General features: G+C 45.6%; 1 protein-coding gene across 1 annotated transcript in view; it reads right to left on the reverse strand.

The window, feature by feature from the left end:
* Positions 1 to 23640, reverse strand: part of KIF5C (kinesin family member 5C) — a 123240-nt gene extending 99600 nt beyond the window's left edge. Inside the window, exon 1 of the mRNA XM_054044542.1 lies at positions 23206 to 23640. Coding sequence (XP_053900517.1) covers positions 23206 to 23331 — 126 coding nt within the window. The 5' untranslated portion in view covers positions 23332 to 23640. The remainder of the gene's footprint in view (positions 1 to 23205) is intronic.
* Positions 23641 to 23865: the final 225 nt, after the last annotated feature.

The raw sequence follows: 23865 nt of genomic DNA on the forward strand, positions 1-23865 counted from the left end.
TTGTGTACAATATTATTACAGCATGGTATAAGCTTGATTAATGTAACTTGTACCTAGAAGCTCACTGTACAAGAGCAAGAGACAAATAAGAAATACACAGGATCTATTTGTTAAAGCTGTATTTTCCATCTCTCTGGTGTAGTGTTCCACATACTGTTGGACATCATGTTCTCACTTCACAATTGCTAAATTCTTGTCACCGTGCAACACTTCTATTTCATTTGTCATTTCCTTAGGGTGACCAGACAGCAAGTGTGAAAAATCAGGACAGAGGGTGGGGGGGTAAGAGACGCTATATAAGACAAAGACCTAAATGTCAGGACTGTTCCTATAAAAATTAGGACATCTGGTCACCCTACATTTCCTTCAATTCTGTTCTCAGCTAGACTGCTGTGTGCTTCACCCTCCTCCTAACATTTCACATACCATCCATGACCATCTTTTTTAAACAAATCAATTTTCTAATCCAAGGAAGGGAACAGCAGCCCAACCGAGAGGCACAAAGTGGTCACTAATTGAGTCAGTCACTGGAAACTTTGATTCTAACAAGACTACACTGATCAGTGGGGCTCCTGCCCTGTAAAAGGCAGTCAAGACTCTTCCATTCATGATCTTGAATTCCATGAGCTTCTGATGTTCAGTCTGAAGAAATATTTTCCTGGTGAATCTTCTCTCATTAATTTGAGAAAGAAAACAGATCACCTTGATTTTAAGGGTGCGTCATCAGCATTGCCAGCACTCATGATTTTAAACACAGGTCTCACAATATTTGGTGTTGTCTTTAAAGCTCCAACATCTGGAATCAGGTGATTACATTAGAATCTCAGATTCTATATATAAGGTTCCTAGCCCTTGTGGTTCCAGGAAAAAAAGCTTGAAAATCTGAATCCTAAAAGTTCAAAAACTAGATGGCAAATAAAAAGATCCCAACATTTATTTTTTTAAATCTCATACTTTAGGTGGACTAAGTTCCCACTAAGGTACCACCAAGGGCCGCGCACCTAACTCCTCCAACCCTGGAGCTGCTGTGGCGGGGAGAAAGGCGCCTCTCCCCAGCCCCAGCCCCAGATTGCTGCTGTGAGGAGAGGTGCTCTCCCCCAGTCCAGGAATTGCTTGGGGGGAGGGAGCATCCTTTCTCCCCAGCCCCACCCCAGAGCCTGCACCTCCAGCCAGAGCCCTCACCCCCCACATCTCAACCCTCTTTCCCAGCCCTGAGCCTCCTCCCACACTTCGAACCCCTCAGCCCCAGCCCCGCCGCACATTACATCCATATTGGTGCACATAGCAAAATTCATTCCACACATTGATGGGAAAAATTAAAGGGAACACTGGGGGTGGACCCTGATATAATGGTTGAGTCCTTAGAATGACTCAGTATAACCAACCTTATTTCAAGGAAATAGGGGCAGTCTTCAATTGAAAGTATCAACCTAGAGGTGGGCAGAAACAAAGTTCATGCTTGCAAGAATATTGAAGTACCTTCCTCTCCTAATTTTGAAGCACATGCCATGAAGACAACTAGCATGCCTGAAATAGAACAACATTTTTTCAGTTTTCTGAAACAGAGGGATAGATTATAAAATGTTATGCTTTATATGAAGAACCTGCCCCCTCCCACTCTCCCACCACCACCTAAAAAGCCAAACATACACACACTAGCATTAAGGCAACGTTAAAGCTAAGAAATCAGGAACTCAAACATCAGGAAATCCAGAGTTGTGTGACTTTATCCAAAATTTGATTGCACTGACTCTGCCTGGCTTAGAGAGACCAGCAGTTGGTACAGAGGTGCCTATGCCAACCCACCTGTCAACATATTTATCTGGGCAGGAAGGGATATATTCTCCTGGGCCTTGTACAATGGGACCCTAATTTCAGCTGGAGCCACTATGCACTACTGTAATCCAAACAGTTATTACATAAACAATATGAATAATTGAAAAATAACATGACTTCACTGCCAGATTGATAAATATTTATGGCGTGGAGCCAATTAGAAATAAAATATACAGTCTAATTTTTCCTATATTGACTGGAATTGTATTTAAAACATTGGGGAGTTGTTTTCTTTTAGAAGTCTTTTTCTTGGGCTTGTTTTTTATAAATAAAGCAGGAAATGGATCTTTTGGCCTACAATTCCTGTGAATCGGTTACCCACTCAAAATGCAATAAGGCTTACATAGACAATATGTTCATATTTAGGTTCTCTTCTCTTGCTGTGAAGCAATAAGGCTGACATGAAGTTACTGGATATTATCTCGCCACTTTTTTCCTGCTAAAACTGGTCACACTGAGTAGAATTTCCTGACTTATCCTTCAAACAGTATATAGTCTTGCCCTTACAGCCTTTTCTTCTGCAGCTTCTTCTTATACAAAATTAATTAATAGCACCTGGAGTCTTAAGGGCACAAAGGTAGTGGGATTCGGGTAGACAACGTGAACACTGCCTCTGGAACACTAGTTTCAGACTCAAATGAAGGAACAAAGGCTTAATTTCTCACCCTCACTGAAAAAAGCAGTGGAAAAAAGGACCATGTCCACATCAGACAACAAGATCAACCTCCTTATAATCCCAATCATCAAAACAAGGACTATTAACATAGGGTCATGGCTAATCCAGGCCTTCTTGCATGGCTTCACCTAACAGAAGGAATCTGCCAGATGGAGGAAGAAGAAAGGATGACACACAATTAACAGTAAACAAATTGGGACAAACGTGCAAGAAGCGGCTAGTCAGCCAAGTTTTCTAGCCAAAGATGTCAGATTCTCAGATGGGGAAATGCTGGTATCCCAAATCTTAGTAACAGGGAGAAAAAAATACCTAAATATGTACTCCCTTAATAAACCCATGAGAGAATGGGTCAACTAGCTGTAATACGTAGCTCCTTAGGGAAGTAGAAGCAACCAAACTAAGAACACAGCATACATAGGATATTCACTGAAGATCTGGATTTCACAATACGGCTACTCAGAACAGCTAGACCACCCAGAGTGCAGGTGGTCATTATGTCAGGTCTCTCACACATTAACCTTCTTCCCAGAGCACGAAGGACCAGGATTGTCAGATAATTTAGCATCTGTGCTCTATTGGCATCATTAAGCTCATCAATCCTGTTTGTACCATCAAGGCATTCTACATAAATCCTTCTCCAAATCATTCTGTCCGGCAGGCATCCCTGGAAAAAGCAGTCACTAAGATCTTTGCATTGAAGAGCCACAAGCAGATGCTCTTTTTATTTGTGACAGAGCCAGGAATTAAACCCAGATCTCTGGAGTCCCTGTCCAATGTCTTAATCATAAAACCATTCAACTGCAGAAGTATTGTTAAAGCTAAACAGGTTTTGAGGTGCATCAAGCCAGAACAGCATGTAGAGAATACACCAAAAGACATAAAAATTCTGCATTTCAGCCAAGGTCCAATGTAAACAGGGAGATGGGTTAAAAAGCAGAAATACCATTCTGTGTGGTGTGACATTCACCAATTCTGCTGATGCAATAAAGGTAGCAGGCAAATAAGTGGTTCAGGCTGCAGTTAGAAAACATCCACTTCAATAAGCCTTTCCAAAAATCTAGCACACAGTACTCCTGGGGGAATTCTGCTCCACTGCAGACACACAGAATTAATGTTGCCCGCAGATTATTTTTTTCTCCACAGAAAACAGATTCTGCCAGAGAGCTGTTGCAATTACCCCTTTTGCCCACCAGGGGCTGCTGTGGCACCAGAACAGAGGGCAGCTGGCTCACAGGCCAGAGCAGCCAGCTGCAGAAAGGGAGGAGGAGAGCTGAATTCCTCACAGCACCCTGCCCATGGAGACAGATGAGGAGACACGGAGTATGGGGGAGACAGACAAAGCAGGCACACTGGGCTGCTGGGGGGGCACCTCACACAGACTGGAGTTCAGAAGGGGGAGTGGGGGAACAGACTGGGGCAGGGCGCAGGAGCTAGTGGGGTGACAGCATTGAGCCAGGGGCTGAATGGTAGTGGGGTGCAGGGGCAAATGACTGAATGGGAGAGGCTGGGGTCAGCCAGAGTCTGCATGGGGGAGGTTCCCCAACTCCCTTACAATCCCTCCCCTGAAAAAAAAAAAAAAAAAAAAAAAAAAGTTCCACACTTTCCTCCCCTCACCCTACCCCCCCTCCCCAACACACACACACACACACACACACACACACACACACACAATAACCCTCCAGGTTCACTCCCAGGCTCCTTCCCAGCAATTATTTCCCTCTTCCTCAGCTTCTGTTACCCTCACCTCCCCGAAGCTTTTGCACTGCCCACTGCTTCTGAGGGGTGTGGGAAATAAGTTTCTGTATTGTAATTTAAATGAATTACTTCAAGTTCTGTATTAATATGCCTAGTAAAGAATCGATTCATCAAGAAACATTTCCTGAATCTTTTTTGTTGTCTATATTGTTACAGACATACTTGCTGACAGGTATTTTAAAATAAATTACCAAAATAATTGAAACGGGCGTGATTATTTTGTACTATTTTGACAATATAAAATATGCAGAAATTTGCAGAGTTTAAATTATTGTGTGCAGAATTTTTTATTTTTTGGCACAGAATTCCCCCAGGATTAACAGCAAGTGCCTTGTGGTGTTCCTGATGACAAAGGGAAAGCTTCCCTGTCAGGAAGCGCATTCTGGCAGAGTGATTAACAGATGAGAGGTCTACTGAACACAGCATTTGTTACTGCAGCAAACAAGTTAGCCATTTCTGAATGTGCAGCAGTGTCAGTTTTTACACCAAATTGAATAAACAGCCTTTAAAATGTTTTTGATTAAAGGACAGGGACAGTTCAGACTCACATGCATGTTCCACCACTGTGACAAATGCAGAAAGTCACAGAGCTATTTGGGGGATGTACTGCCTGCCTCAGCAAGATGGTGATAACTCTGATTTTAGATTAACTGGGTATCAATCAGTGTTATCGCTTACAGGACCGACCTAGAACAACCCACCCTTAACAAGATTATACCATAAGAAAAAAAGTAATGGAGGGCAGTGAAGCATTCTAGTCTAATGCTTAGAGCAGAGAATTGCCAGTCAGTTCATTCCACTCCTAAGTCCCATTCCCAGTTCTGATGTCAGCTTGCAGAGTATCCTGAGGAAAGTCACTCTCTATGCCCTCTTTTCCCTGTCTGTTAATGGAGGATACCACTTCACATGGGAGAGGAGAGGCTTAATTAACGTTTGAAAGGTGCTTTAGGCTCCATGAGAGTAGTAGGCTAAAAAGGCAGGAGCCATTTTTATCCAAACAATTTAAAAAAATACACACACTCCACATAGTTACTGTTGCTATGTGACAACATTTAGAAGACCTAAGCAGCACTTAAGACCTGCCCTCAGACTCTCTGCAACGAGTTGCATCACTACCAACACAGTCCTGTGCACCAATATTATATACAATGCTTCTCTGCCATTAGCCCTCTCTTGCAGGGCCAGTGAGGAACAGTGGTCTCCCTTTCTTGAGGCCTCTTCACACACTGGGCTCACCTGGCCCTGGTTAGCTGCCCTCTCCCTTCCTGTGTCTTTTATACCCCTCAGCTGCTGGGTGAATTGGCTCATCAGCTCTCCCAGCCTGATCACCTAATTAGCTTTCATATCCTCAGTCAGCCTTCTCCAGGGGAGCTGATTGATCAGAGTGCTGGCTCACCCGCTAGCTCTCAGCACTCTGTCACATTCTGACAAGTAAATTATACAGAATACATTTCTCACTCTTGAATAAGTAAATAAAGTTTAGTTTTGATAAGCAAGTAACTACTGCAAATTTCAATTTTTCCCAACATTTCCATGGAAAAAGCCATACCTTCAAATTTCCAGAAATTTTGCATCCTTAATTCAGATACTATGAGAGTGGGGACCATGTAAGTACGTAAGAGATAAACAAAGGTGAAGTTGTATTTGTTACCAAAATGCACAAGAAGTCAATTTTACCAAATGCTGGAACCTCCATTTCCTTCTCAAAATTAGCTTGGGCCAGTTCAAAGATTGATAATGATGAAAATTATTTTCTGTTGCCACCTTCTTCCCCTCCACCAACTTCACTGATAGCAGTGTACCTAGTTTTAAAATAACCAAAATTTTACTGTGCAGTTGAAGATAATCTCTTGCATGAATAGCAAAATTTACTGGTGTTTCAAATTTTGCAGTGCAATAGGATTTCATTCAGCAGACAGAGGGGCACAGAGAAATACTGTAGACACTTTGGATAATATTAGACTCTTTTCTGACATTTTACTTCTCTTACAAAAGAAGCACTCACCCAGTTAAATCATGTGTTTTCAAAAAAGCATCTGGTTTTAAATAATCCTGAACCCCAACCAGGAGGTTTTCTTGGAGTCACAAGGAGGACTACAATCAGCCTTCTAAAGTAGGGTTACCATACGTCCGGATTTTCCCGGACATGTCCGGCTTTTGGGGGCTCAAATCCCCGTCCGGGGGGAAATCCCCCAAAGCCGGGCATGTCCGGGAAAATCGGGAGGCTCGGCCGGGGCCTCTTTGTGCGGGGCCGGGGGCATGGTGCCCGGCCGGGAGCCGGGCCGGGGGCCAGGCCGGGCCACGGTCGCAGTGCCGGGCCGGTCCAGGCCCGCGGGGCCGGGAGCCGGGCCGCGGGGCCGGGAGCCGGGCCGCGGGGCCGGGAGCCGCGGGGCCGGGAGCCGGGGGCCGCGGGGCCGGGAGCCGGGGGGCCGGGAGCCGGGGGCCGCGGGGCCGGGAGCCGGGGGCCGCGGAGCCGGGGGCCGGGGGCCGCGGAGCCGGGGGCCGGGCCGCGGGGCCGGGAGCCGGGGGCCGCGGGGCCGGGAGCCGGGAGCCGGGCCGGGGTCGGGGAGCCGGGAGCCGGGCCGGGGTCGGGGAGCCGGGAGCCGGGCCGGGGGGCTGGGGGCCGGGAGCCGGGGGCCGGGAGCCGGGGGCCGGGAGCCGGGGGCCGCGGGCCGCGGGGCCGGGAGCCGGGGGCCGCGGGGCCGGGAGCCAGGCCGCGGGGCCGGGAGCCAGGAGCCGGTCCGCGGGGCCGGGAGCCGGGAGCCGGGCCGCGGGGCCGGGAGCCGGGCCGCGGGGCCGGGAGCCGGGAGCCGGGAGCGGGGAGCCGGGAGCCGGGCCGCGGGGCTGGGAGCCGGGCCGGGGGGCTGGGAGCCGGGCCGGGGGGCTGGGAGCCGGGAGCCGGGCCGGGGAGCCGGGAGCCGGGGGGTGCGCCGGGGGTGGTCGGCCAGGGCCCGAGCCGACCCAGGCTGGAGCCGCCGGGGGCCAGCCTGGGCCGCGCCTCCTTCTCCCCCCCCCCCCCTTCCCTTACCTGCTTCAGGCTTCAAGCAGGGGAGGGGGCGGAGACTTTGGGAGGGGGCGGAGTTGGGGCGGGGGCGGGGCCGGGCCCCCCGGGAGTGTCCTCCATTAGGAGGCACAAAATATGGTAACCCTATCTAAAGTCAACGTCCACTTGAAGGATAACATGCACATTCCTCCAAAGCCAGGCCCCATGGCTGCCTCCACCACTGTGGTTTTAGATGAAGTCAGTAGATTTCCATTTCAGGAAGACAGATTTAAAGAGCAGGAAAGGGCCACAATATTTCAGACAGCTATTTCAAGAGACTTTGATTTCTCCAATAGACAGACCCAACAGGAAAGACATGTGCCTCTGAGCAACAGCTCTTTAAGAAGTCTTAAAGGGAAGAGTTTGGGGTATTTTATGGGCTTGTTTGTTTTTTTAATACACAGCTTTCTCACACTCAAAAACCTGATAATTTGAAGGGAGGTAGAGTCCCCTGCTCAGTATATTGTAAAATATTCCCGTGGGGAAGCCATTAATATTCCAACATGGATTTTTCTTTGGAGCTAAGGAAAGCCTTGGTTGCGCCACAGTCACTCAGTAATTGCCCACCTTCCTGCCCTTCTCCCCAATGTCATTTTTCTGCTTCCATACAAGCAGTCAGCTCAAGAAGGGTTTACTGTATATTGCACACATAGGCTACTATCTCAAATGACTTGCACTCAATATCCTTTCAGTATCCTGCAGAGATACTGCTGAAAGACATGCTCTGAACTTTGCTGCTTTAGACTGCAGTAGTCTGAACAGTTTCTTAATAGAAAATCTACTCTGCATCTATATTCAACTCTACATTCACTATTTCTTCAAGCGATCAGAATGGCATGACTAACACCACTCTGGAATCAAGGTCTCTTCTAGATGTGACCTTTGGGTTTTGAAAGGCTAAAGCAAGATAAAAATGAATGAAGGAAAGGGAAGGGTTTGTAAGAAGCTGCATGGGGTAAATAGGTTGCGTTAGATCTTGTTCTGCTTCACAGAGATGTAGCATTACAGGCTCAGCTAAGAGATTTAACAAAATGGACACAAAGTACGCGTATGCATTAGGTGCTCTTAATAAGAAAAGTAGTTCTTCTGTTTAGAAAAATTACATTCAATGAAAAGTTGCAACTGAAATTTGCTTGCATTCATACTTAAAAAAAAAAAAAATCCAGACACCAAGAGTTAGCAAACTAAAGGAAATGATAATCAACCAAAACGTTCCAAGCCCTGGAGGCTAAATGGATGGAATTTCAATTATGCACACACCTCGCTCCAAAAAGGAGACTAGATCATTCAATTCATCTTTTTCTTCAGTAAAAATATTTCCCCTTCTGCACTCATAAGTAAGTTACGCTTTTGGCCATTTAGAAAGCTATTACAACCACCACTTCACTTATGCACATCTAAGTCTTATACATTTCTAAGTCTTTTAAACAAAAAAATATACGAAGATGAGACATCTACTTACAAATGAAACTTTAAACATTATTCACACCGAAGTGGCTCCCTCTTTCCAGCTGTAGACATCTAAATATAGTCAGCTGTTTTAGCAGGCTGATTGCAATACAACTTACACAGCTGAGAAGGTTCATGAATGGCTAGAAACACATGAGATACTACACAAGTCAACATGGAAAAAATAGGAAATCTTTAAGTGACTCACTTTGATGGCTGCTGTTGGCAGGTGATGGTAAGGACATAGGGTGGCCAGTTGTGGTGGGGGTAATGGTAATCAACAGCATTTTTACAAGACATTATGAAATTCCAATATTCCTCACACTCAAAACTGAAAAATAAGTCTTGAAAAAATTGTAGGGAAAAAATAAGCATGTTCTTATTGGAAGGTCCACGGTCAGCAGCTCTCGTTTCCTCTTCCATTTTAGCATTTGCTACAGCCAATCACTGACAGCCTCACAGTGCTCTGTTAAGCAAGGTCTGAAGCATCTCTGCATTTCTTCTAGTATAAGAGCATCACATCACTTTCTTAACCAAAACAGCCAATGCTCCCCCATTTACCTCAGGGGGACTGAAGAACCTCATACAAAATCTCCTTTGACCATACAAAAAAATCCCGATGGATGGAGCACTATTCTCTGAAAGCTTCTCTTATGACTGTACTAGAGTGAACAGAAGTCTCCTGAAGTCAATTTCAGCACTACCATCGACTGCCTCCCCTGAGATGTACTAACAACACAATAAGTCTGCCAAACTAGAAAGATATAGGCAGGTCCAGCTGCTGAACACATTGCAAGCAATTAGCATGCCTCTAAATCTTTACATCTACCATTGCTATTAACACTGAGCTTTGGTGCATGTAAACACACAACATAATATATAATGGGAAAGCCTCCTTGGAAAAATCCATTGAAGCCTCATATTTGCTGGAATAGCTATAACAGCTAAGAAACACTGTCACAAAGCAACAATGAAGCTAACAGAAGTTCTTAATGCAGACAATTTTGTGACTAAAGAATGTGTAAATATATTATTAAATAAGGGAAACATTTAAACTCTTTGACAAAGGTTAAGACACAAATCAGGTCGGTTTTGAAGTAAATATGCATGCCTAACTACCACATTACTAAGGCACAATACGTTTATCTGAAGTATTGGATACATTTTTATCAAGTCAAGACAGATGATAAACTAAATGTCAATTGGGGGACTTATTTTCACTTCTATAGGGACACCCTCTAGAGGGCCTCAAAGTGCTTTATAAAAATTAGTTAATCTTCACTTGATAGGTGAGCCACAGGAAAGGTAAGATAGGACTTCTTGAGTTTTATTCCCAGCTCTGCCAAAGATTAAATGCACAGTTTCTTGCCTTCACATCAGTTAGATTTCCTCCTCTTTGCACCAAGAGTGGGGAGAGGGAGGGGAAGAAAAGAAAAAGCCTGTCATTGGGTAGGCAGGACCATATTGTAGCTACAGAGAGGTTTGCTTTGGGATGCTTCAGACAAACGTATCCAGATCGCCTTCATTAGAAAAGGGTTAATGGACTTGTGGTTGCTAGAAGTCAATGATAATGAGGAACCAAGATTTACTGAAGGTTAGTGTTTCAGCACCTTGCACAGCTCCCATTACGAACAGGCTGCAACATGGGAATTTAGTCTCTGCCTTGGACTCAGGCGCCATAGCACCACATCTACTCATGTTCAGCATTCACCCAGGATCTGTTTCAAATACTCTTAATGCCAAGCTAAAGAGGTTGATTAGTTTTCTCCATAATGCATGGTTATTCTTTGAGATACCATACTTCCCAAATATCTTCTGAAAGGACACACTCAAGGACAACTGAAGTGATAGCTTTTAACATTACTGACCAGGCAGAAGATGAGACACTAGAAATTGAAAATATGGTAGCAATTAAGATGTTCTTGCTATTGGAAAGTTAAGTAATATAAAGGATAGACATAATAAAAAATTATGAACATACCCACACTTATGAACCATAACTCAATCTCCATCTCAGGGATTGACATTATTAGTGCCTATATAGTGGTTTTTATCTTCAAAGTGCTTTACAAACATTAATTAATGCAAGCTGGAGTCTGAGAAAGAGAACACACATATCCCACTTTTTATGTTAGATCAGTGGCTTTCCAAACTACTGTACCCCTTTCAGGAGTCTGATTTGTCCTGCGTACCCCAAGTTTCACCTTGCTTAAAACCTACTTGCTTACAAAATCAGACATAAAAATACAAGAGTGTCACAGCACGCTGTTACTGAAAATGTGCTTACTTTCTCATTTTTACCATATAATTATAAAATAAATCCATTGGAATATAAATATTGTACTTACATTTCAGGTATAGAGCAGTATGAAGAAAACATTGTCTGCATGAAATTTTACTTTGTAAAACTAGACAAAGTCAGTACTACAGTCTACATAAAAAGCACTAGCAAATATCTAAATGACTTGAAGTGCCCCCTGGAAGACCTCTGAGTACCCCCAGGAGTAGGCATATCCCTGGTTGAGAACCACAATGTTAGATTAACTTTCAAAGACTCCTCAGTCCCACTTCCTCTAAAATATTTCAATAAAGGTTTCCCCAATTCCTGTCTGGCTACCTCTATTGCCTAGTTTCAAGCTAACTCATGATCATATATTCAAGACAAAGGGAAGCAACCCACATCAGAAATTGGACCATAGACAGAACTATTCCCTGAAGTCAAGGAATCTAAACATCAATGCTGAGACCTTGATTTCAAGATCTTAGATGTGTCCACTTTTAAATAGGAGCCCTCACCCATCTCTTCTCCCCTCTCCCCCTATAAATTATAAATTTAACCCCTCCCTTACTCACAGGATGACCCTGAGAGACACTTGTCTTCTGTCTACCTTGTGAAATTCTTCACTTGAAGCACTGAATTAAAAATCCATCATCATCTCTTTTCCCAGACTAGAAGACTGTCCATAAGAAAATATAGGGCACAAGAGATATGTAACCGCAACTATTTCTACAATGGTTTTAGAATTTTATAAATCAGGTATCATGTAAAAATAAAAAATCTGAACTTCAAAATTTCAAACCTTTAGCTATAATTCCACACTGTTGACACACATACTGGTGTTTATAGGACATCGGGATTAAAAAATAAAATAAAAGTGGAACAGGGGCTTGGAAAAGACTGCATTCAAAAAACCTACAGTACACAAGGAGGACTGAAAGGAACTTGCTTCAGTGAAAACAATTAACATTATTATAAGAAACACACATGCTTGAAATGAGTGTAAATGGAAGCTGTTTTTCCATTTCATTTTCCCCCTCGACAAAACACCCACAGGATCACTCCATCCACCACTGAAATGCAAATATGGGTTGAAACATTTTTTAATTATCAGCACAACACCTTAGGATAGGACAGGGGTCGGCAATGTTTGGCACCCTGGCGGGCCGGGCCAGTTTTATTTACCTGCTGACGCGGCAGGTTCAGCTGATCACGGCCCCCACTGGCCGCGGTTCACCATCCCTGGCCAATGGGGCGGCGACAAGCCGCGGCCAGCACATCGCTCGCCCGCACCACTTCTCGCCGCCCCCATTGGCCCGGGACCGCGGCCAGTGGGGGCCGCGATCAGCCGAACCTGACGCGTCAGCAGGTAAATAAAACTGGCCCAGCCCGCCAGGGTACTTACCCTGGCGAGCCGCGTGCCGAACGTTGCCGACCCCTGGGATAGGACATAAAGAATGGTCTTTCCAAATGACTCTCCAGAAGGAATTTTGGCAAGCAGAACATAGTTATCCACACTGAAATCTGACAATCCACCTATACTTTCTTAGAGTCCCATGGAATCTTTAATAGCCACCATGGTTCATGATGTGGGTTTTGCATCTGAAAGGCAAACACTTCTGCCTCAAAACTGTGTTAGAGAACTGGTCCTGTACCAGCTCACAGAGTACCAATGGCTAACTCAGCAACAGTTCTTCCTGCAGCACCTAAAACTACACCTTCAGGAAACCTCCCACCATTGAGCTTTTGTGGTGGTGCAATCACTGTTAATGAAGTCCAGCCACCAGCATTTGTACCATCACATCATCTAGCCTTGCTCATACACAGTGGTTTAAGATATTACCAATAATCAGTCTACACCAGAACTCCCAGTGCTGCTGCACACAAGGGAAATTTCACAGAAACAGACAAGACCAATATGTTCCTTGTCTACATTGGCAATTAACAGCGCTGCAACTTTCTCGCTCAGGGATGTGAAAAAACACCCCCCTGCGCACAGCAAGTTGCATCACTATAAAGCACCAGTGTAAACAGTGCCCCAGTGCTGGGAGCTATGCCCTCATTGAGGTGGGTTTTTTTTTTTTTTTAAACCACACAAGGCACATTAAAGCGCTGCTGCGTTGCCAGTGTAGACTAGTCCTTAGAAGTGTCCTAATCATGTACTAACCCAGCCCAGCTTGTGAAATCTGGCAGGATCAGAGATGAGGTGGTTTGAAGGAAAGCAAATTTAAATGTGAGAATACAGAAATGTCTGCAGGAAGCCCTTATCTGTACAAATATATATTTGCAGTTAAATCTCTCGTTGCCCTAAATTACAATTGAGAATGCAATATATTAGATTTTTAAATTCATGGATGGTTGGCTGTTTTACAAAGAGGGAAGCTGCAAAAATTAATTTCTTAATAAAGAAGGCAGCTGCAGATCCAGCCCTCATGTACTAGACAATTAACTTCTCTGTTAGAACCAGAAACTCTACCACACTAATTATTCCACTGCAGTAAGAACTCCACCTCCTAAACAGCTTCCCCTTCAATTAATTATTAAACATAACAGTACCTAGAGCAATCTACTCTTTTTAGCAGTTCCAACAATTACTCCCTGGATGGCTACAACTACAGTCCTTAAGTTAGTGAAACATGTTTGTTCTGCACAGGGTCGGCTCTAGGCACCAGCCCTCCAAGCACGTGCTTGGGACGGCACTTTCTAAGAGGCGGCATTCTGGCCTCCCTTTTTTATTTTCATTTTTTTGCTTGGGGTGGCCCAGCCACTCGCCCTGCCAGCGGGAGCTGGGATCCGTGCCCCCTGCCCAGCCCGGCGGCGCCCTGTACAGAGCTGCCCTGGGGAGACTCGGCGCAGCAGGGAGGGAGATGGGGTCCTGCTGCCCCTGCCGCGCCGAGTCTTCCCCCGACCCCATCCCCCACAACCCTGACCCCCAGCGCCGAGCCCAGCCCCTCTGAGCCGGACACCCCCCCGACCCCATCTCCCCACAGCCCTGAGCCCAGCCTCTGTGAGCCGGGTACCCCCCAACCCAGAGCCCAGCTCCCCACCCAGCCCTGGGCAACAGCAGCACCACCCCCAGGCAGCGACAGCCCATTGGCACCAACCATCACCCAGCAACAGCCCATTATGTAATTGCAAATGTATACATACCATTAAAGTATTTAATGTTTTTAAATAATGTATTTAGTGTATTTTCAAATTATTACAAATTAATTTTTGAATCTATTTCACTAGTTATTTTTTACATTTCCAAATACATAGTATACCATAGTATTGCAACTTTTTTTTTATGGAAGGGGCCCCCGAAATTGCTTTGCCCCAGGCCCCCTGAATTCTCTGGGCAGCCCTGCCCAGAGTGTGTGAGGAGCCGGGGAGGGAGGGAAGTGGGGTCCCATGGAGCCAAGCCCGGGCTGTGGCGGTGGCAAGAGGGGCTCCCGGAGTGTGTGAAGAGGTGAGCGGCCGGCTGGGCTCGTTGGTGCTGAGCAGGTAGCCCCACAGCCGGAGATCCTCGCCTTCCCGCCCGCCGGGGCTGGGCCAGGGCGTGGTGAGGCTGAAGAGCAGCAGGTCCGGGGGGCTCTCCATGTCCTCAGCTGCCAGCATGTCAGGGGTGAGGGCGGTGAGCACAAACTGATCCACCTTGGCCACCAGCAGTGCCGCAAAGCCCAGGGAGGGGCTGTGTTCTCCGCGCCGCCCCGCAGGCACACTGCCACCTGGAAGTACTCCCACTCTGCACCGCCCAGCAGCTCCACCCGCATGGGGACAGAGTCACGGCTGGGCCAGGGCTTGGCCGCCGTGTGCTGGTAGCGGATCCCACATTTGGGGGGGAGCCCAGTGCTGGGGTGGCAGGGGGAGCAGGGTGGGGAAGAGAGACCAGTGCTGGAGCGGCAGGGGGTGCGGGTGGGGGGGGCCACTGGTGGGCTGGGGGGGGGCAGCCAAAAATTTTTTTGCTTGGGGCAGCAAAAAACCTAGAGCCGGCCCTGGTTCTGCAGCAGATAGGGAAGCCTTATAAACTGAAAGAAAATGTGGTACTTATACAAGATGTGTCCCATTCACCTTGAGCTAATTCATGGGTTGGAGTAGGAGGGAAATCACCACAGAAATAAAGTGACAGATTTGCCAGCACTCTGCTGTTCCATCTCTAGAAATAATCAGGCATGGAAACAACACAGCCCAACATTACAGGAAAGTTAGCACAGCATGACACATCTTCTACATAAAGTAGAAAGATGAAAGGCATCGGGTCAAGCACATGCTTTGCAATTTTTCAATATATGTCATACTGAAGGAAAACCTGCTGGCGTGGGAGGACTTGTCATGTTTTCTAAAAGAGAAGAACCCACCACACATTTGTATCATTTCATGGTGCCTTTGGAGATCATAGGCTTCAAAGATATGATATGTTTATCTCTGCAAGCTGCTTGTACTTCATTACAGGTATCTCAGATGAGCTCTTTTGTGGAAACAATCCTTAAACTTCATGGGAATAAAGAAATTAGGAGGGGGTAGGGAAATGGACTAAAGATGCACCGTTATAACACATTAAAGGTTTCCAGCTTAAGTTTTCCCAGTAGAAACATTGTAACAAAATGTATCACACACCTAATGAATGACTGTACATCAAGTATGTATTGTGTGTGTTTTATAAAAGGAAAGAAAAAATCCCAACAACACATGGCTAAATATATTTTCTCAAAAAAAAAATTAATACGTTTAACTGAACAAATTGACAGGTTAGATTTCGCTAATTTAAAATAAAATCAACTTCACTAGCAATACAAACATTCCCACCCCACATCAATCTATGAGAGTATAATTTCTAGTATTTCTAGGGTGTCTCACATCAAGATATGATAGTCTACCCTTGTGCACTGAGAGGTGGAAATATTGGTGTGGATTTCATTAAAACAGCAACGTGCCATGCAGCATCAAAGAGAACTATCAAATCATGGAAATGACTTTCAACAACCAATGAGGATTTTTATGCCACATTGTCACTGCTCTACCATCCATTTGTTTCAGGAGCTTTTGCTAAATAAGCTAATTAGGCATGAATGATCCAGATAAATAGTCTGCAAAGATATTTAAACAGAAAGAATTTATGGATCTAATTCTCTTCCGACTAGTGCAACTTTCATTAACTTCACTGCATAAGAGAAAGAGAATAGTCTGACCTGATACTTTAAGGAGAAAATATATTGTCATATATTGTACACAGTCATAATTCTCAATAGTAAACACATTAGAAAACTAGGTAAAAATAGACATTGTTTCCCTAGAGGAATGGGCTATCATTATTTGCATCTGACAAGTACTGTATGTGTTATGCTGTGAACATAATTTGACCTTTTGCTCCCTATATTCCTACATGTTCTGTAGTGTCTGATTAACAAAAGAAAAAATTATTCAATGTCTCTTCACAAAAATGTAGTCACTGAATACAATAAGGAGTCTTTAGAGCAATTCAAGGCTGAAACAATAGATAGTAAGACTTCCCTCTGGGGGGAACAAACTATGTATGCTAGTATAAGGACCCTTTTTCCTTACTGTTTTTTCTCTCTCCCACTCACACACACTTTGAGGTCCCATATCATAGCCATCATCCTTCTAGTCAAGCACAACTGGCAAGGACTTGCTTCAAAGCCCACCAGTGCCACACTTAGTCAGCTGGAATGAATCCTGTTGAGCAACAACTAAAACCAAACATTCCTCTCCCTCCCTACCCCTATGTTGCCTGCACAACAAGAGATGTGCAAAACTCAGCAGATTCAGTATGCAGAGGTACATGCCAATATTTTGCACTAGTTCAGCCCTAAGTTTCATCTCAAAAAAGGAATGCGAAATCAGAACCAAAGTTAATTTCTGTCTCCTTCCTGGAAATAGAAAACACTGACATTACGACAGCGAGAAATTAGTTCAGGAAATCCACATTGATAAATATCACAACTAAGACTAAATATATCAGTTTCTGCCTTTCACGAACAACAAGCTTCAAAATGAGCGGGCACTACAGATCCACCTGAAGAACAAAGAATGAACTTGTTCCTGCATTTTCCTCAGTTCAGTTCAATTCTTTACTCTTTATTTATTTTTTAAATTTGGGGGGGGGGGGAGAATATATTGTGGGCCCACAAACTTAGCTGGAAAAAAAGTCTTTTTACATCACAAGCAGCTTATTTCCTCACAGAGTCTCCCTGTGGATCCCTCCCAGTCCCCGATCCTGCAAACACTTAGGCCTTGGCTACACTGGCGCTGTACAGCGCTGCAACTTGCTGCGCTCAGGGGTGTGAAAACGCCCCCCCCCCCCCCAAGCGCGAGTGCAGCGCTGTAAAGCACCAGTGTAATCAGTGCCTGCAGCGCTGCACGCTCGCTCGCAGTGCTGCAAGCTATTCCCCTCGGAGAGGTGGAGTACTTGCAGCGCTGCAAGAGAGCTCTCGCAGCACTGGCAGCGCAACTACACTCGCACTTCACAGCGCTGCCGCGGCAGAGCTGTCAATCCCGAAGTGTAGCTAAGGCCTTAGGCATGTGAGTACAGTAGTTGCAGGTGTTAAGTGTTTTCAGGTCCCCAAGCCAGCAAGATACTTCACTGGCTGAGCTGAGCACACCACTTAACACTCACAGAATACCAGAAAAAAAATTGCCAAGGAAAATACATTTGCAGACACATCAGGCAAAACCAAATAGCTAACTTCAGGGTACAGAGGAACAAAGACAACAAACTAAGCAGCAGTCTACTGAAAATCTTTTGTGAAGCTCAATAAGGAATCCAGTAGTTTAGTTAAAAGTGAACTGCAAAAGAAAGTAATTTATTTATTTATTGCTTTTGCCTCTTAGTGCCCTACTATGATCAAGGTCAGTAGGCCATCACGGGAAGAAAAAAAAAAAAAAAAAAAAAGGGTTAAGTCACAGTAAAAACGCAGGAATCATAATCTGAACTTAAAAATAAGTTATGGCACACTAAAATTTTCATTATATTGTTGGCCATGGAAAATTGAGAAAAGTTAATTAGTCTCCAATTTGCAATTAAAAAATGATTAAAGCCATTTAGTTATATTAGTTTATCCATACTAAATGGCACACATGTACAGCCAAATCTGAGAAAATTCATGGAGGAGCCTGGTTCAGGTGACAAAGACCATGGATGAAATCCCACTCCTATTAAAGTCAAGGGGAATTTTGCCATTGACTTCAATGGGGCCAGGATTTGATTGTTTTAGATAAGCAAATTCTGAAAGTCAGAGAGTCGTGGATATGATAAATGTACAGCTTTATTCATGATGTACAGAAATAGACTCAAAGATGTCCCAAAAGAAGTTGGGGGAGGAGGAGTCATTTGCCTTTAAAAAAGAAAAAAGAAACAGCAGTAATTACAAGTCTTCCCTTCCTATGGTTGCTGGAGAACCTTCTGAAGCCCATAAAACTATAATAGAAGAGAATAACAGGAGGTGCATGATGTTGACTATTTCACAAAGAAAGCATTTTCCCCCCGTTGTTTGTCAGGAGCTTGAGTTAAGAAAAAAAAAATCTCTTTAAGGGTTCAGAAGAGTTGGATTAGACATCTTCTTTCCTTTCAGCTATTCAAGTTTCAGTCTTGTCTTTTGTGATGACTGAAAATAGTGGAATTTTGTCTTCTCATAGAAAAATCAGTCATGATATTGCTGAAGAAAAAGATGCTGGACTAACAAAAAACCCACTTATTCAGAAGCAACAAAGGACCATTTGAAATTGTGGTTGATTTCTTTAATTTAGCTTTGCAGTTCCATCTTAATAACTTTATGAATGTTAAAGAAAAAGAATGCTCTTCTAAAATGAAGACCATGCTGGGAATATTTTCTAGCAGAAATGTGATTTTTCTGTGGCTAAGTATTACTAGTTATTGGATCTGAGCATTCAATCTGACACACTAAATAATGAAGATCAATAATACATTCTATTATTAATAGTATATTGCAGTAGTACCCATAGGTTCCAGTTAAGGTCAAGGCCTCAAGTGTGAAAATATTCATATGTATGTTTAGAATTCAAAAACTGTAAAGAGATACAGAAAACATCAGCCCCCTCCTGCCAGTATAAACTAGCTGATTTCTCACAGGTATCATGGCAGTGAACCCAACTCAGGAGATACATTTTTTTCTCTGTTTAATGTGACAGACTTACAACTAAGCAAACCAAGGGCTGGTCTACACTACCGTGGGGAGAGGAGGAAAAAAATAGATCTAAATTATGCAACTTCAGCTATGTTATTCACGTAGCTGAAGTCGACATACCTAGATCTACTTACCGCGGTGTCTTCACTGTGTTGTGTCGACGGGAGATGCTCTCCCGTCGATTCCCATTGTGCTTCTCGTTGAGGCAGAGTACCAGAATCGATGCTAGAGTGATTGGTGGTCGATTTATTGCGTCTATACTAGACACTATAAATCGACTCCTGCTAGATCGATAGCTGCCTGTCGATCCGGTCGGTAGTGTAGACAAGCCTCATTGGATGTCACTAGGTCTTCTTCCCAGACCCTGCCTATGTCATGAGAAAGAGAAATGAAGAAGCTGTTCTGGTTGAGACAAGCTTTCCTGGATGATAACTAAAGGTGCTGAAGATTTATCCTGCCAAACCACAAGTTATACACAAGGGTCAAAATACACTTTTACATGTCATAAATTAGAGACTATGCCCTCCAATGCATAAGAACTAGAAAATATCTGTTTTTCCTTTTTGTCTTTGGAGAGAGCAGCTAATGCTTTATAGTGATGTTTGAGCAATTTCTTCAGTTGAATCATTTTAAACTGAACTCAGTGTTTTCCAAAGAACTACAGTATAAGCAGAGATGCCCTATAACCAGAATTACAATTTGCACATTGTTTCACTTAGTTTAATTAATATACTTTGTGTGGTTTTTAAGATCACTAACATTTGCATGGAAAAATCTCTCCTTCATACGGTTTCATCTCTTTCTGCTAATTTTTCTCCTTCATTCTAAACATTCATGGCCTGAAGTCACAATCCTCTGTTTTTGACATCAGATTAATTGCTGTGGAGATTATGATGATTACAACTCAAGGTGAGGAATGAGAGTTTTATCTGCTCAGAAAGCAAATATCCTGTTTTGATGCAATGCCCTCAATAATTAAAAAGAGAAGAGAAATAGACTTTTTCTATAACATTTATCTCAAAACATTTCAGTCTTTCATGAGTCATTTAGCAGCTCTCTAATGAAAAAGTGCTTGTCCTTCCAATAAATTCTGACAATAGCTGTAAGCAGTTGAAATAAGAACCTTGTTAATAACCAACTAGCCTTTATGTGGTTTATTATTTATTTATTGATCTCAAGCATTTATTTAAGTATTTGGTTATAAAAATAAACCTTATAATGAGTAACATAAACATGGCTGTGATGACTGCAGACCAAAATACAAAACAAAGCACTAAGGGAAAATAAAATCCAGCAAGTCAGACAATTAACCACATACTAGCTCAAGTAGAAATGACCTACATCATGCACTGAAGATAACCAAAGCCCAATGTTGGCAGACTGCCAAAGGGAGCCCATTCCAAAGATAAGGGCCCTCAATTGGAAAACTTCAGCTCCAAAAAAATACAGCAAGCACACCCCAGACTATCTTAACTGCCATGCTAACCAAACAGTCTGTGGGAGACTTGGGTCCCAGATGTCTTGTTTTTAAAGGGACAGTCCCATATTTAAGCCCTCCTGCAGGTGTCCTGACTTTCTTAAAAATGGGCAAATTGTCCCATATTTTCTGTCTCCCCCCCAAATCTGTACTGGTGCTGATTGGATCCCTGCTTGCCAACCACCCGCCCATCAGCAGTGAGGGGGAGGGGGGCAATGATCAACGATGGGAGTGGGTGTGCAAGGCTGGTGGCAGGACAAAGCTGCAGCATGCACAGCTAGCCACCCCTCCTGCTGGTCCATCAGCACAGCCCCCTGCCCTCCCGTGCAGTGCCGAAAGGCTGCTGCTGGCCATTTTCTGGTATGAACCCTGGCAGAAATCTGGGGGGGGGGGCACGTGACCCTGCATGCCGCCCCCATGTGCTGCCTCAGGAAAACGCAGCATCAGGTACCAGGAGAGGCAGGTCCATCCTGGGTAGCCAGCCAAGCACGGAGGGCACCGGGAAAGGAGAGTTGGGTCGGTGGGTCACTGTCTCTGTGTGAGAGAGGTATATGGGAGTGTGTGTGTGTCACCTCTCCACGAGTGAACCCTAAAGCCTTAAAGATAAGAAGTAAATAAAAAGAATCCAACTGTGCAGTATTTCTTTTTAACAGGGGTTCAGTCAACTTGATGTTAATTTGAACATTTGTACTGCATAGTTCTGATTGATTTTCATTGAACTTGCTTGAATACGAGTAATTTTACTAGGTGTCCCATATTCAGCATACAGAAATATGGTCACCCTAGTCCCAGACCATACAGGGACCCAAATAACCACACAGACTGTTTTTTTAGTGATCATGTTAAATATGCTCTAGTCAGTGATTCCAGAGCCGTTGGTGTTATGAAGGTTACTTCCCAGCGTGATATGCTGGTGGAACAAGAATATTGGCCTGTCCAGAAATCTGTTGTCACTAGGACCTGGAGTAGTGAACTGATGCTTAAATATATATTTTAGACTTTGTGGTAGAAAGAAACACCATGTGCAGATCTACTTATATAAGGATGAACATTTCAACTGTATCACTAACTTGCCCATGGAATGAGATTTTACTACACTGTGCTCCCAGACAATTAGAATCAACTATTTGTTCTACTGGAATCTGTAATCGTTTATCAATGTGCCTCTATAAATAATACATAATAAAATGTAATGATTGCTTTACATACAAACTATACTCAGCAATTACATACTGCAAAACTATACTTTGATGCCTGCTTCGAACAAACAGATTAGGATTTAATCTCTGCCTCCTGCTTCTCTCTTTGACCTCACATGGCTCTAATGCAAACGCAATGCAAAACAGGTGCGACAGAACTATCATTGACCTAGCACATTCAGGGAGCACATTCCTGTGTTCCACAAAGCACAGTGAACACGAAGTAACCACGGGCCGGGTGCTCGAGGGTCTCAGAAGCCCGTAAGAACTCCAAGCACTACTCCTCGGCTCGCGTAGAGCGAGAGTGGCGGAAGGCTCTTCGATCCATTCAAGCGAAGAAACTTTCCCGGGAAAGAAGGCGGCCTCCAGCGGCTGCCGCAAAGCGCTCTCTCTAGCTATGTGACAGCAAAGGGGCTGAAGGGAACCCAGCAATAACCAGCGCACACGCAGCCCGTACACCTCTCTCCTTCCATCTGCACTGACCGCAGCCTGGCAGGTTTTTACACAGCGCCGCTGGTGAGATGCAGCGGCTGAGCGCAAGCCGAGCCCGGAGGGGGGAGGGGAAGAGAAAGGACTCACACTGAGCTCTGCAATTCTCTCCCGAAATTGTTGTCACCTGCCAATCATTGGTGGTACCCCACGAGCGAGGGAGCGCGTGAGCATGCCCAGTGAACAGAATGACATCAGCTTCATCAATGCTGGGGGCTGGGAGGCTGCAACCCAGGTGGGAATCGAGGCCGACTCCATTCAATTCCTCCCCACCGCAGGTACAAACGAGGGGAGCGCGGCACACGGGCTGCCCTCCCAGCCTGGCCCCGGGGCTGGAGCCGCGGGCAGCGGAGGCGGTAACTAGTCCCCGGGGGAAAAGTCGGGGTGTGCAGAGCAGGCTAGTGCCATCCACCCCACTCCGAGGAACTTCTCCCCCCTGCCTGGCGTCTGCATCCCCCAGACCCTTCTCATCCCAACAGGGGGCCGCGTGCCCGGGGGCGGGGGACAATAAACCCCAACTCAAAGGATGGAGGGGTGGGAACTGAGAGAAACCCTGGGGGCGTGCCCGAGCCCCTGCCCCCTCCTGGAGGAAGCGGGGTCCCTGCAATTCTGCGGCAGGAGCCTGCCCAGACCCCCGCTAGCTACACCAGAGCCCTGGGATAACCCCTGCCCCCCCGCCCCCCATCCTGGAGCGGGAACAATGGGCCGCAGCAGGGAGGGAGCCGGGTGCCCAGGGCGCGGATGCTGCGCGGCGCGCAAAGGGGGGGGCGATGGTGCTTTTTGTCAGGGCTGCAGAACCGCGGCCCCAGGATGCTCGGCCCCACGGTGGCTGGGAGCGGGACCTCCCGACGAGACTTACCCCGATCACCACCGTCTCCTCGCCTTTGAACTTGGGGATGAATTTGTCCCCGCGGAGGATCTCCGCCTCGTTGAGGGGCCGGAACCGGCACATCACTTTGATGCTGCATTCAGCGGGGTCCGCCATCTCGGAGGGGTGGGAGGGATGCTGAAGGGCGAGCTGCAACCCGCGTGCCTAATGCATCCAGCCTCCAGCGAGGCAGGGACCGCAAACACCCGGCCCACCTTCAGCAGGTCATGGGGCGGGGGGCTCGAGAAAGCAGCGCCCCTGCATTGTCCAGCTTCTCCGGCAAAAAAACCAGCCGGCCGGCGCGCGGCAGAACCACTTCTGCAGAGCGCCGGGGTGGGGCTCGCACCCCGCGCGGGGGCTGCAGGTGGCTCTCTGCGGGCAGCGAGCAGACAAAGCGGCCGCTCCTTTGCCCCTTCAGCTTCGGCAGCCTCTTGCGAGCCGCCCCCAGAGGCTTTGTGACTTCACCGCATTACATCAACCCCTCCCAAAGCTCGGGCTCGAGGGGAGAGGTGCTAACAAGGCATGCTGGGAGCTGTAGTCCTCCGAGCGGCATACAGGTGGGGGGCTGGACGGTAAAGGAGGAAGGACAGGGCCGTACCCCACTTTTTCTAGGTGTCTGACTAACTACTGATCGCTGGGGGATGAGGATTG

Source organism: Malaclemys terrapin, chromosome 11 (assembly GCF_027887155.1).
Source record: "Malaclemys terrapin pileata isolate rMalTer1 chromosome 11, rMalTer1.hap1, whole genome shotgun sequence".
Lineage (NCBI taxonomy): Eukaryota > Metazoa > Chordata > Testudines > Emydidae > Malaclemys > Malaclemys terrapin.